This window comes from Stegodyphus dumicola, chromosome X1 (assembly GCF_044657685.1).
Source record: "Stegodyphus dumicola isolate Sdum_Otavi_A_Nest chromosome X1, ASM4465768v1".
NCBI classification, from domain to species: domain Eukaryota; kingdom Metazoa; phylum Arthropoda; class Arachnida; order Araneae; family Eresidae; genus Stegodyphus; species Stegodyphus dumicola.
The window spans coordinates 232404243-232417378 of record NC_140780.1 but is presented as its reverse complement, the minus strand read 5'-3'; the positions used below and the strand labels follow the sequence as shown (position 1 = coordinate 232417378).

General features: G+C 31.7%; 1 protein-coding gene across 1 annotated transcript in view; it reads left to right on the top strand.

Annotated features, from left to right (window-relative positions):
- The window catches only part of Septin2 (septin 2), a 110070-nt gene extending 101207 nt beyond the window's left edge, over positions 1-8863 (top strand). The window contains exon 11 of the mRNA XM_085807098.1: positions 8327-8863. Within this exon, the coding sequence (XP_085663224.1) occupies positions 8327-8509 (183 nt within the window). The 3' untranslated portion in view covers positions 8510-8863. The remainder of the gene's footprint in view (positions 1-8326) is intronic.
- Positions 8864-13136: the final 4273 nt, after the last annotated feature.

Sequence of the window (13136 nt, the reverse complement as noted above, 5' to 3'; positions counted from 1 at the left end):
ATCCCTCAAGAGAATTAGGTGAATGGAGATTAGATATATCTGAGGATGAACTTGTTAAGCAAGAGGAGGTTTTCGTTCATCAGCACAGGATTCTGAGCCCATAACTTTAATCCTTTTGAGATGGTGCACCTTTATTTAAGACATTCCCTCAGGATGAATTAGAGTTGAATGGCATTCTCCCACAGGATCTGGGTTTTGTGTCGCTAAGCGTAACTTTGAAAAAAAATTCACAAGAATGAAAAAAAATTTGCAAGAAAAAAGTTTAAGTCCCGATGTCATATTTTTTGGTACTATTTTAGACTACTACTTAAGGTATCATGCATGTTAAAATTAGCATTTAGCAATATTTTCCCTTCATTGTACAGAGAAGTATTTTGAAAAATTGCTTGCTTTGAGAAATAATTTTTGGAAGTGCTATTCAAATTATTCTGAAGTTTTAATTGATAAAATACATTAATAAAACTAAATCAAAATATACAAAAAAAATTATTTACAAGGAGAAGTATAGAAATACGCTCTCTAACTCATTAGGAAATGAATCATTACTCCTCATCCATGTCACTAATTGGCTGCTCGTTTACCATGCAAGTGTGTCTTTTTTTTTCTGATAAATATTGCTTCCTCTCCATAATAAGCTAAATCAAGGCTTCTTGAAATAAAAGAGAAGTACTCAGAACATAAGAGATAAAAGCAGAGTAACAGAATATTATCTAGTAACCCTAAAAGACCCTGCATAGTAGCTAAAAAAGAGATTTGGAGGAGTATCAGAAATGCGAAATATATATCAAAAATCATATCAAATATAAAATATAAATATAAAATTTTTGATATATAAAATATCAAAAATATCACGTGCCTGTTAAAGAGCCAACCTGTTTTTCTTTTCATTATGCTCCCCCCTTCCCCTCAACAGCTGACACCAAAGTTATGCAGAATGTGATTAAACTGAAGGTCAGGATCCTGAAAGTATATTAACCCCTTAACTGCCGCGGGCGTATATATACGCCTTGCTCAGCCGATGCGTTAACTGCCCCAGGTGCGCAGCCGATGCGTTAACTTTGCGAATAATTTTAGGTGTAGCAGCGCAAAGCAAATGATAGCAGTTTGGAAGAACGTATATATACGCCTGGGGCAGTTAACGCATCGGCTGAGCAAGGCGTATATATACGCCCGCAGCAGTTAAGGGGTTAAGTTCAGAAGTAATGGACAGAGGACACCACCTAGTGGTTTTTAAATGTCTTCGACGCTTCGATATTGTAATGGTAAAAAAAAAAAAAAAATTCAAATCTACAAGTCTACAAACCCAAATACCTAATGATCTAGCGAAAATAAAACTCCCCTACTTACTATAAACAAATACCACATGCTGATTCAGAGCCGTCATAAAGCATGCTGTTCAGAAACATTCCTTTCCCCTTATATTTATATAATCAAAATCCACGTGCATGCGAGTCATGTTTCTCTTATTTTGAGGAAATGTTAAGATATCCTTTTAGCTGAGTTGTTACATATAAGACAGATGAACAAATGGCTTCTGCACAATTTTATGGTGTTTATATTTGACATTTGCAGGTGTCGGAAAAATTTTATCGAATGATTTTGTCTGAAATATAGGGCTTCCAGCATATATTAAAACAATTATTAAAAAAAATAGAAGAAACATATGTAGAATTCTTTCACTCCTTAACAATGTAATAATAAAAGTTAAGAAATTTTGGTGCAAGATCTGTTTGTTGCTCTTAGTACATCAAAGCTGCACTTCTTTTCATGCCATTGGTTAGCTAGCATCTGAGGAGTTATGGAATGAATAGTAGAGTGATACACTGCTTCAATTCCTGAGCATTAGTGCAGGGGATCTGGTAGGCATGAGCTTTGATTATATTTTGTATCCTCTGCATTAAATTGCCTATTTTGTCCTTATCATCATATATTTTTAACCTAACATTTAAAATATGTAATGCAATGAACTTATCTCAAATTTTTCATTGAAAGGAAACCTATTTAGCTTAATCTCAAGTTATGGTATTCAGATAATTTAATTATCTTTGCTTTATAGAGATATCGGCTTATGTATGTAAGTGCCGGAAATTTCATTACTTTTGAGATTATCCTGTATTTTCCATTCCATGCTTGTGGAAATACATTTGCATATTCAATGGAATAAAAAAAGAGCTTGTTAACAGAGACATCTATTTTACATCAAAGTACTACTGTAGACTCATATGGTGTTTAAAATAACCAGTGCGAAAATGCACAGGCTTTGCAAAAGTACAAGCTGTTATATCAAGATCGAATTTCTGTCAGTTATGACCAAATATCATTATTTAAACATATTGGATTATCATTAGAACTGAAATAATTTTTACAATGAAAACTTTGTGATTTTATAGCAAATGAAGACATTCAGTATAAAAAATTAGTTAATTGAAAGATTTTGCAAGTTGCACTTTTGCTGGATAAGGCTGGGCTGTGTTTCAGGGAAACTGTAGACAATATGCTTGTTTAGATTAATTGTGCTAATTTTTATGTTGCATTTCTTTATTTGTTTGTCTTGAAATATACTGACCTTTGAGTTTGCATAACTTGTCCAGTATCGCTCTCTTTACCAAAATAAATATGTTGTAACAAAGTCCCAAAGGAAAAATACCTATTGTAGTTTCAAGGAAAATGAGGAGGCGACCGAATGAGATCACCAATCCGTGTATTGGGGAGAATGCTCATTTAGGCAATTACATTTACACATTGACCAATGTGGAGGCTACATTATGTTGTAAAAACCATTGTCGTATCTTTTGATCTAGGATATAACAAAATATTCTAACATATCCAAATAGATATAACCATTTATGCTTTTTCTCGCAGAAGGAAAAGTCTACTCACTTCACTTTTTGATGGCAGCAGAGCATGCAGTCACCGTTCCAGATGGGTTTTAAGAATTATTTTGAACACGTGCTGTTTCACATGCTTGAACTTCCTGATTTTTCATTGAACATCCACAAGTGCTCTATATGAGAAGCAACTAGACAAATTTACTATACCTGATACATGACATCTGGATTCATTGCTAAAGCTGGTAGCACTGAGCACTTTTTTTTTTTTTTTTGGACTCGATTCAACATATCCGTAGGAAATTAATTACATATTAGTTTAATCATTTTGAACTCTCTTTTGCATGTTTGAAAATTAATGCATGATGCTTTAATGATTAGTTCAAGCTATTATAAATTGTCAAAGTGCAGTCCTTTGAACAGATTTCTGTGGCCTTTGATGAAAACTGTTGTGCATACAGTCAACCATCTCACTGCTCACATTAGACTTATCAGTTTCTATGCAATGTCATGCACTGCCAGGTTCTGCAAACTGTTTTATCCACTGCTTAATAGAATTTGTCATCAGAGGATTAAAACCATATTCTAAAGTACCTAAGATTGATAAGCAGCTAGTGCTCATACATTTTTTAACATAATTTTAAAATGTGTCCATAGACTCCAACTACTACGGATTCTCCGTAGTTTCTACGGAAATTCATGAAAAACTACGAGCTACGAAAAGTATGGAAAAAACTACGGATTTTACAGAAACAAGAGCAGGAGAACCAGTACGCAAAACGGAACCAACTAATTCATCCGATGATTGGCTGAATACTCGTGTTATCATATATCACGTGTTGAGTGCGTTCCTAGTTTTGAAGAATTAGCCAATCGTAGATCAGTAACTCCAACCGATAACGACTTATCAATAGTTCCACCCAATTGTCTGTCTCCCAGGTTCCTCGCTGATGCGTGTTTAGGCTGCATTCGGCTGCATTGTGTAGTTTACGGCGAGAGCTTAGCGTGTGTCTTGTGAACTGTGAATCAGGTGAAAGATTTTTAATCATAATGCTGCCTCGAACGAAGAAGCCAAAATTATCAAAGCAGAAGTTTAAAGATTCATATTCTTCAGAATTTCCGTGCATTAAAGCGTCCGAAATTTCTGTGAATCACGCACACTGCAGTGTATGCAACAAAGACTTCTCAGTTGCTCATGGTGGAAAAGATGACTGTAAACGGCATGTGTTTTCTCAAAAGCATATAGAACTTGGCACCGTAAAATCTAAAGAAATAACAAATTTCTTAATAAAAGATGATGAAACAGATCCTATAAAAGCCGAATGCTATTTTGTTCGTTTTTTAATTGAACATAATCTACCGCTTTCTGTTTCGGATCATTCCAAAGAGCTTTTCAAAGCAATGTTTCCGGATTCTGCCATAGCAAAAAAATTTAGCTGCGGTCATACCAAAACTGCTGCTATTGTGAAAACGCTTGCAGAAAATACTGTTGCTGATATTATAAAATCAGTGTGCAGTACATCATTTTCTCTAAGTACTGATGGAAGTAATGATAACAATGATAACAAACTGTACCCATTGGTTATAACATACTACAGTAAAGAAAAGGGAGTGATAATTACTTCATTGATTTCTATTTTAGAATGCACGAATAATACAGGAGAAGGTATTTTTAATTGTATAAATGAAAACTTTAAAAACAAAGGTTTAGAATGGAAAAATTGCTTATCATTTTCTTCAGATAATACTAGTAATATGATTGGAAAGTTTAAAGGTGTAGCATCATTTATCAAAATGCATCAACCAAGTATAATCACCTGAGGTTGTCCGTGTCACCTCTTGCATATAGCTGCAAAAAAAGCTACTGAAAAATTAATTGGCTCAGAAATTGAAATGTTGATAATAGATATATATTTTTACTTGGAGAAAAGTTCGAAACGGAAGCATAGCTTCAAAGTTGCTCAACAAGTTTTGGGACAGAATGCAAAATCTCATAAAATTTTGAAATATTGCAGTACGAGATGGTTGTCTCTTTTAGAATCTATAACAAGGATTTTGGAACAGTGGGATGCTGTGATAAATTTTTCTAATTAAATGTGCATATAATTTACAAGGTATATTTTTAATTATTCAGTTTTATATGTATATGGATTTTAAATGTAATAAAATTGATTACAATTAATTATTAATTTAAAATTAATGAATGGTTAATTACAACATACGCTACGCGCACATTTTCAAAGTTGTAAAAATGTCGTTCGCGCGTTGACTACTGACAAGGTTTGCTGAAGGTTGGAGTCTATGTGTGTCTAGTAATTTTCAAGGATGCCATCTTTATTTAAAAAAATCCTCAGAAGGATTATTTCAAATAAAATATATACAAGAAATTACATCTTCTCTAATGAAATATTTCTTCCTGTTTTATCTATTATCATTTTTACAGAGTGATTGGCCCATGTTGTTTACATGTTAGCATGTTTTTATTTAATGTAAATTAATTTTTTTTAAGAAAATGCAAAGGGTTTAATGCAGTGACAAAGGATTTTTGCTATGTGAATATTTCATCAGAGTAAAATCATCAGTCTTTTGCTTTCCATCCGAACAAAAATTTTTAAGAAACAAGCATTAAGGTTTTCTTCAGCAGATAATTCTTTTACAATAATTTTAAAAATTCAATGGTAATTTGAAATGTAATATTTCATAAAGAATTACCAATTAAAAATTCTATAAAAGTAAATATGTATACTGAATGTTTTCCTGAAGGTGAAAACATATACTTTAATTAATTCATAGAATATACGAAAATGAACATAAGCGAACAAGATATGTGTACATATTAGGATTAGGATCTATGTGAGTATTCTGGCTGTAAGTTTATGAGTGAAAAAGTTCCATTATTGTTAAAATTGAAAGATCTTATTTACATAAATATCTATGGTAATGTATGCACAGGGAACTGGAAGCTGGTCAGCTCAATTCAGTTGCCTCATTTAAATTTGTCATATAATGTCATCTTAGGGATGTGGAGGTGATTTCTTATCTCTGAAACTCGTAATTCTTAAAAAAGGTCAAGGTTTGCTACTGCATTCAGACTGTAGTTTGTGTGCTTTGGTGAGGTATTCTCATGCATTTGAAGGGAAGCTGATATCTACTATTGCAGCTAAAGAATAAATAGGATTACTAATTGTAAGTTTTTTCAGACAAGTGGTCTGTCTTGAAGGCATCCAATGCATTGGTGCCTTTTTCTTGTTTTCGACAGCCACATAATCATTGCAACACAGTAATATCATAATTAAATAGAATTTGACTGGCGTTTTCAAAAAATTGCCAAGTCGCCAAATCGGTTGTTTTCGCGCATTTTAGAAAATCACCTCGTCATGTCGCCATATTAGATGGTTGCGAATTTGAATTAATTCTGTAAACATGCAAAAATATCTAAATAACCTGTAAACATGTAAAAATATCTAAAACAGGACTTCAAGAAAAACAACGAAAAAGTGGGAAAGTGCAGAATCACCCACTGCTTGGCGCATTTTTAAGAATTGCACATACTCAGTATCCATGTACACATCGACCAATTTTCACTTAAAGAAACATCCCGGAATTTCACAAAAATGGCATTGCGCACTCCCTTTATCCATGTACACATCGACCTATTTTCACTTAAAACCTTGAAGAAAATTGACAGAAATCCAATTCTTCGTACTCTTGCAAACGCCAAACAAATAAGTGGGCGATTCTGCACGTTACCCAAAGTATTTGAATGTTAATGACTATGTATTTTATAGGATCAACAATATTAAAAGTTTTCATGATATCATATACCATATGAAATAATTTAATTTTTAGTGGCAAAATGGAGTAAAGTGTTTTATTACGAAATTTAAGAAATTGTAATAAGCAGTACATGAGCAATAAATGATCAAAAAGCATTGATTTGTATTTAAGTGAAGAGGTTTCAAGATTTGGAGTGATTTCGTTTCACTTGGCAACTGGACCATAATCTCCAGTCTAGCCATATTTTTATGTGAAAGTTTCCTTTTCTAATAAAAATTATTATTTGAATTCATATATATTAATTAAGTATGGTTGAAATTAAAAGGTGGGACCACCGCTCATGTAGGAATTGCTGCTACTAGATGGCAGCACCATTCAAATATTTTAAAATTCAAGTATCATATTCATTTTATATGTTGATAATGCAAATTTATATTTTTAATAATTTGCAATAATGTTAAAACTTGAAAAATATTTAAAAATTTTTTCCAAAAGAAATGAAAATATAACTCTGTAACATGAAATGTCATTGAAGGATATGTGAGTGTGATTCACCATAGAAAAATATCATAAGAAGAGGAAAGAGAGGTGAAATATAAATAAACATGACGGTCTTCTAAATATCTTCCTATTCAAACCTGTAGCAAAGTAGGGAAAATCTTCTCTGTTTCAAATCTATTATGAAATCATTAAAAATAATGGAACGATTTTTTTTTTAATTATGTAATTTTTTTGCTAATATAATCAATATTTTCTAGATAATTATTCAAAAACGTTTTTTATATCTTGCATTTTCATGTGGTTGCTAAAACTAGCACTTTAAATAAGCATGTCAGGAGAATTTAAGATGAGGCAAAGGTGTCATTTTACTGCTCTAGATGTGCGGTGGGACAAGCAGTATCCCACCACGTCATGAATTACCTTAAAAGTTTAATTGTTTTTTTTTTTTTTGGCATGAAATGACATTGTATTAGGGGCTAATTATCTATGTGTAAAGTTATTTTTTGTCCAAAAAAAAAAAGTTTTTTTATGCACCGAAAATCAAAGGGTTAAATGGTAAGCATACCTGATCATTCTTATAGTGAAAGAGAGTGAGATTCATCAAACCAGGTGACATTCTTCCAGTCACCTGGTTTGAAGGGTTTGCAAGTACAGCAGAGTACAGCTAAGAACTAAGGCCTTGCAACTGACTGTGAGTTACAATAGGCATGGGTACTTGGAATTGTCAAATTTTGTGTAGGTTTTGAAGAATTGTATGTTATGACAGAATATTTTATCACTAATATAAAAATTATCGCCATGCTGAACTGCATTATTCTGTCTATAGGATGTTGCCAAATAGCATAACATTATCAAATATTGAATCACATCTGTCCCTCACCAATGTTTTTTCTTCTGACCTGCTTTTGAAACTAGAGATATGTAACACAGTTGATCCTGAGGCTCTCAGACGTTATGGAAATGCTTTTGTCATCTGGCATGTCATTTTTCTTAATCTAAATTGCTTGTGAACTCTAGCTTTCCCACCTGAATAATAAGAGCACTGATTCACAAAGCTCAATAGACTGATTGTATACTATTTTGTGATTATTTGTAGCATTTTTTAACCTTAATATGTGCTGTTGTCTACCATTACTTTGATGTTATAAATGCAAGGTAATTGTATTTTATTTTAAATGATGTAATCAGTTTTTCTACTCTTATTATTGTTTTATGTGCAGCTGCATTCAAAATTTGATGCTCTCAAGAAGCAGCATGCTGAAGAGAAGAAAAAACTGGAAGAAGATAGAAAAAAACTAGATGAAGAAATAAATAATTTAAACAAAAGAAAAGCTGCAGTGCAGCAAGTACAGACTCAGGCTCCATTTCAATCTCTTACTTTAGGTAAAAGTAAGAAAAAATAGTTTTATTTTGTCATCTGTTATTGAGGCTGAATAAATTATGTGCCTGTGCATTAGGAGTTGTGCGCTTTAATCTGATTGTGACTTACTACTCATATAAATCTTTGTAGAACTGTAACTTGTTTGTATATGCTGTGTGTCATTACTGTATTGAATCACAAGTGTAATGCATTTTTTGTGAATTTGTGAATATATTTTCATTTGTTTCTTAGTTTATTGTGGACAGTTTCTCCAAGTTGCTTTTGCATTTAAAGCTTATAAATCTGTAATATTCAAGAGCACTTTCACAGCTGAATATTTATGAAGTGTAATTTTATATTTTTCATTCATTTTATCAATAAATTAGTATTAAAGACATTTGGTGAATCCTTTATTTTGTAATTTGAAGAGCAAATTTCTCTTTGTGTGTGAATTGAACAAATGTAGAAAATGTTTTAAAATTTTTATGCATTATACAGGAAAAAAAAATTAAATGAGAGTATAATTTTTAATGGCAGGAACCTCAAAATCAGAGATGTGATATTGATCTGTAGAAAAATTTTGTTGCTTTAATTTGTTTTGAAGCAATATATAAGTAAATATTTCGCAGTTTATTTAGAACGTGGGTATATTTTACTCATGGTGTAAACTGTAAAAAGAAAGATCATGTTGGAGGGGCGAAATTCATTTATATATGTAATGTATGAAAGCAAGTATTGTGTAAAATGCTAAAAACTGAACACCAAAGTATGAAACTATTACTATTTCGTCCATTTCCTATGCATTATATTCAACCCAAAAATAAACTGTCAAAGTGTAAAATACTCTTGTTAACAGCATTTTTAAGCAAAGGTAGCCAGTCATGTGACTATCAGCACTTTCCTAAGATAGTTAATTCCTCATTTGAATTTTGGTCCTTGTGTAAAAAAGATGAAATATGTTACTTTAAATTTGTTCATCAGAAACTAGCATATATTTTGCATTGTGAAAATGGAAGAGCAAGGTGTAGTGTCAGAGAAGGAATCGTGGCATGTTGGCCAGCATAAACTGTCTTAAGATGCAAACCAGTGATGAAAAAACAGTGTTTTCCTAGCTACTTACCAGAAGTTAGTGAGGAAAAGGCCAATACCACTGTTGACAAGGAACCACAGGACTATTGGTTGTTGAGTTGATAAATGATATGATGAGATGTTAGTGAAAAGCAAAAGTAAACTGATTCATCAGTTTAAGAAAGCGTTAGTGCTGTCGAGTTCTATACTATGTCTTTTCAATAAAATTTTTGTGACTCTTAATAATCTGCCTAAGTAGCATTTGTCATTCTGTATAATGCATAGGGAAGGTATACATAATATTTAAATAATTTAGGTGTTTCGTATTTTGTATATTGCCTAGACATTCCATAGAATGTCCATTTTTCATACAGTCTGTGTAACGTGTATATAATTTAAACAGATTCAAGCTGTGTAACTTTAAAATTTTTTTCCAATATGTCAGTACTTAGCAGCTCTTTTCACTCATGAAGAAAAAGGCTACAAAATGAAGTAGTGAGCATTAGTAGTTGATTATATATAAACTATCTTGTTTGATGAGCATGTGGAATGTTTTAATATCTATTTTCCTACCATCCAGTTTTGAAATAGCAAATACTTTATGTAGCAGTAATGTGCATCTCAGAACTGCCAAGTCTTCCTTTAAATTTCCCTTTTTTAATTCATGTGAATTCAGATTATCAATCCTTTTAGAAAAGTAGTTATTCAGTTAGTGCAGTGAAGAAAAATGTGATGGCGAAATCTTAAACAAAAAAAAAAAAAAAAAAAAAAGACGTAATCTTTTAATGAAATTTAAGATGTGCAAAATTCATCGTACCCTAATGATTTTAAGTTTTCTCATTAATTTTTTATTTAAAATAACTGTTTAACCCACTTTAAAGATTAGAGCTTTTTATATAGGTTTAGCCAACATTTAATAGTTTATATTTGTATTTGATTTGCTTAAAATCTATAAACATTACACTTACCGCAATTTGCATATTACACTAAATTTATCCACATGATTATATACATTTTCATTTCATTTCCTCTATTTTTGAAAGTACTTTGATAAATAAAAGCTTTTCTGCCTAACTTCAAGTTTTATCAAGTTAAAATTTTAAGAAAAAGACAAAGTGAGTTAGACTAATTAATACTAAATTGATGTATTTTACATCAGTATCACATTGTACTCTAAATCTTTAAATGTAAAATGACTTAGTCATATTTGTCTATTTTGAAGACCTTTTAAAATCATGTTGCCAAGCAACATGGAAATTTATTTTTTAAAGTTGACATCTATAGTATCTGGAGAATACTACTTTTCTTAGAAATGTGAAGTGGACACATTATAGCTGTTTGTTAGATTGATGTCAATTGAGTACGATTTATATATATGAATGGAAAGAACAGAAGGCTAACAAAAGTTTATTTCTTATTTGCATTCAGTTAATCATTTTGAAATTGTGTGATGTTCCTTTTCAAAATGTAACATTGCATGGGCATTTTATATTTGCTTGCTTTGCAGAAAAATGTCCCCTTCCCTTATCAACTAATGGGCTAAAAATGTGATACACTAGCCAGCAAATGTTTAAAGGTAAAACAGTGATGCAGAATGATTCAGTTATGTTGTTGATAATGATATTTCTCAGCAAAAGAAAGCTCATCTAATAAGGAGGGAAAACAGTGTGGTCCACTTGCTTTTGTGTGTGTGTGTGTGTGAAATTCTGCATTCCTACAATGTGTGAGAAAAAGGCAATTGTTTAAAAAAGATTGGGTATGTCCAAATAATAGATTATTCTGGTTATTGGACTTTGGGCTTGAGTATAGTTCAATAACTTAATAATGCGTTACAAAATGAATTTTAAATCAGTTTGAAGAGTTCTCTTGAAATCATGTCGCTACTCAGCGTGAAAGCCTCCCACTTTTTTTGTAATTGAATGCTGATAGCTATGGTAATAACTTCTGAATGTTATGCTGAATAAGTAATAATAATAATTTAACAGTTAATAATAATAATATTTAATTATTGCTGAATAACTTTGTTAAGGCAGAAGTGATCTGGCAACCACGATGAGAGAAAACGACAACGTGGTTAGCTAGCGGCCATTATTATTGTGCTTGATTGCGTGCTGGGAGGTGCACCTATGCGATGGCAAGAGTGTCCATCCAAACAGAAGTTAAAAGAAATAAAGCTACAGTCCATTAAATCTTGGTGTTTGTGTTTCACGAGTATGTTTATTCTCGAACATATTGTGGTCCGTCGAGCTGGAGGAAGATTAGTGCCTATGGATAAAATGCTGGTTAAAAAGCTTAAAGGTGAAGTGTTAAATTGATAAAAAAGTGTGATATGTTACTTCGCATTCGACAAGATAATTAAAAATTAGTGTGTGTTTGGATTTACAAATTTCGGGTTCATTTGGATTACCTCAAACGGATGTAAGTGAATCTGCTCATATATGTTCGGTATTATTAATTAACGTTAATTATGGAAGCATTTTTAATTAAGAAAAGAATTTTAAAGTCAAATATAACAAAAGCGACATCAGATTTCGAAAAATATACTTGTGATGAATTTCAGTTACAACTTTTTGAAAATAAATGTGCAAAATTTAATAATGAATGTTCAGAGATTTTTGATAAATTATTTGTAGTAGTAGATGAAAAAGAGTTTGACAAATATGTAACTGAACATCAAACTGTTCAAGACAGCATTGATACTTTGTGGGTTAAGGTTAAACGGCAAATGTCAAAATTTAGTGCTAAAGATGCAAGTAATGTAAAGATTGAAAATACCAGTGCACAAAATATGAAATTACCTAAATTAAACTTGCCGTCTTTTAGTGGAAATATTCAAGATTGGTTAAGCTTTCGGGATCTTTTCATTTCAAGCATTCATAATAATAATGTATTATCGGATTCCCAAAAGCTCTCGTATTTGAAGTTATCGCTTCATGGCGAAGCAGCTAGGATTATTCAATCAGTCACAATTTGTGACAATAACTATAAAATTGCTTGGGATTTTTTAGAAGAGAGATACTCCAATAAACGTGATCAGGTTTTCGCCGAGATAAAGCGATTCATGTCAATTTCTCCCATACAAAATGAAAGCCTGTCTTCTATTTTAAAATTAGTAGACACAGTGAATGAAAGTGTAAGGTCTTTGGAAATATTAGACCAAAAAATAGAGGGATTCGCAGAAACATTTCTTGCATATATTTTGCTGCAAAAATTGGATGTTTCCAATGGGTGGTCTTTGGTGGGAAAGATATTAAAAAACTAATGAGTTACCTAAATTATCTGAGCTTATTACATTTCTAAAAAATCATGCTAGAACTTTGCAGTCGTCAAAGTCATCTAATGTGTTTAATTCAAAAAAGGGTCAACCTATTCAAAAGGTGACTGCCTTAGTGTCCAATGTTAAAGGTCAAGATTTTAAATGTATTTGTTGTAAAACTAACAATTTTCACAAGTTGTATAAATGTAATTCTTTCTTGAAAATGACTGTAAGTAAACGTCTTGAATTTGTTGAGAAACATAAATTATGCTTTAATTGCTTGGGTTTTAATCCGACTCGTACTGCAAAGAACTGTCGTTCAGAATTCAGCTGTTCAAAATGCATG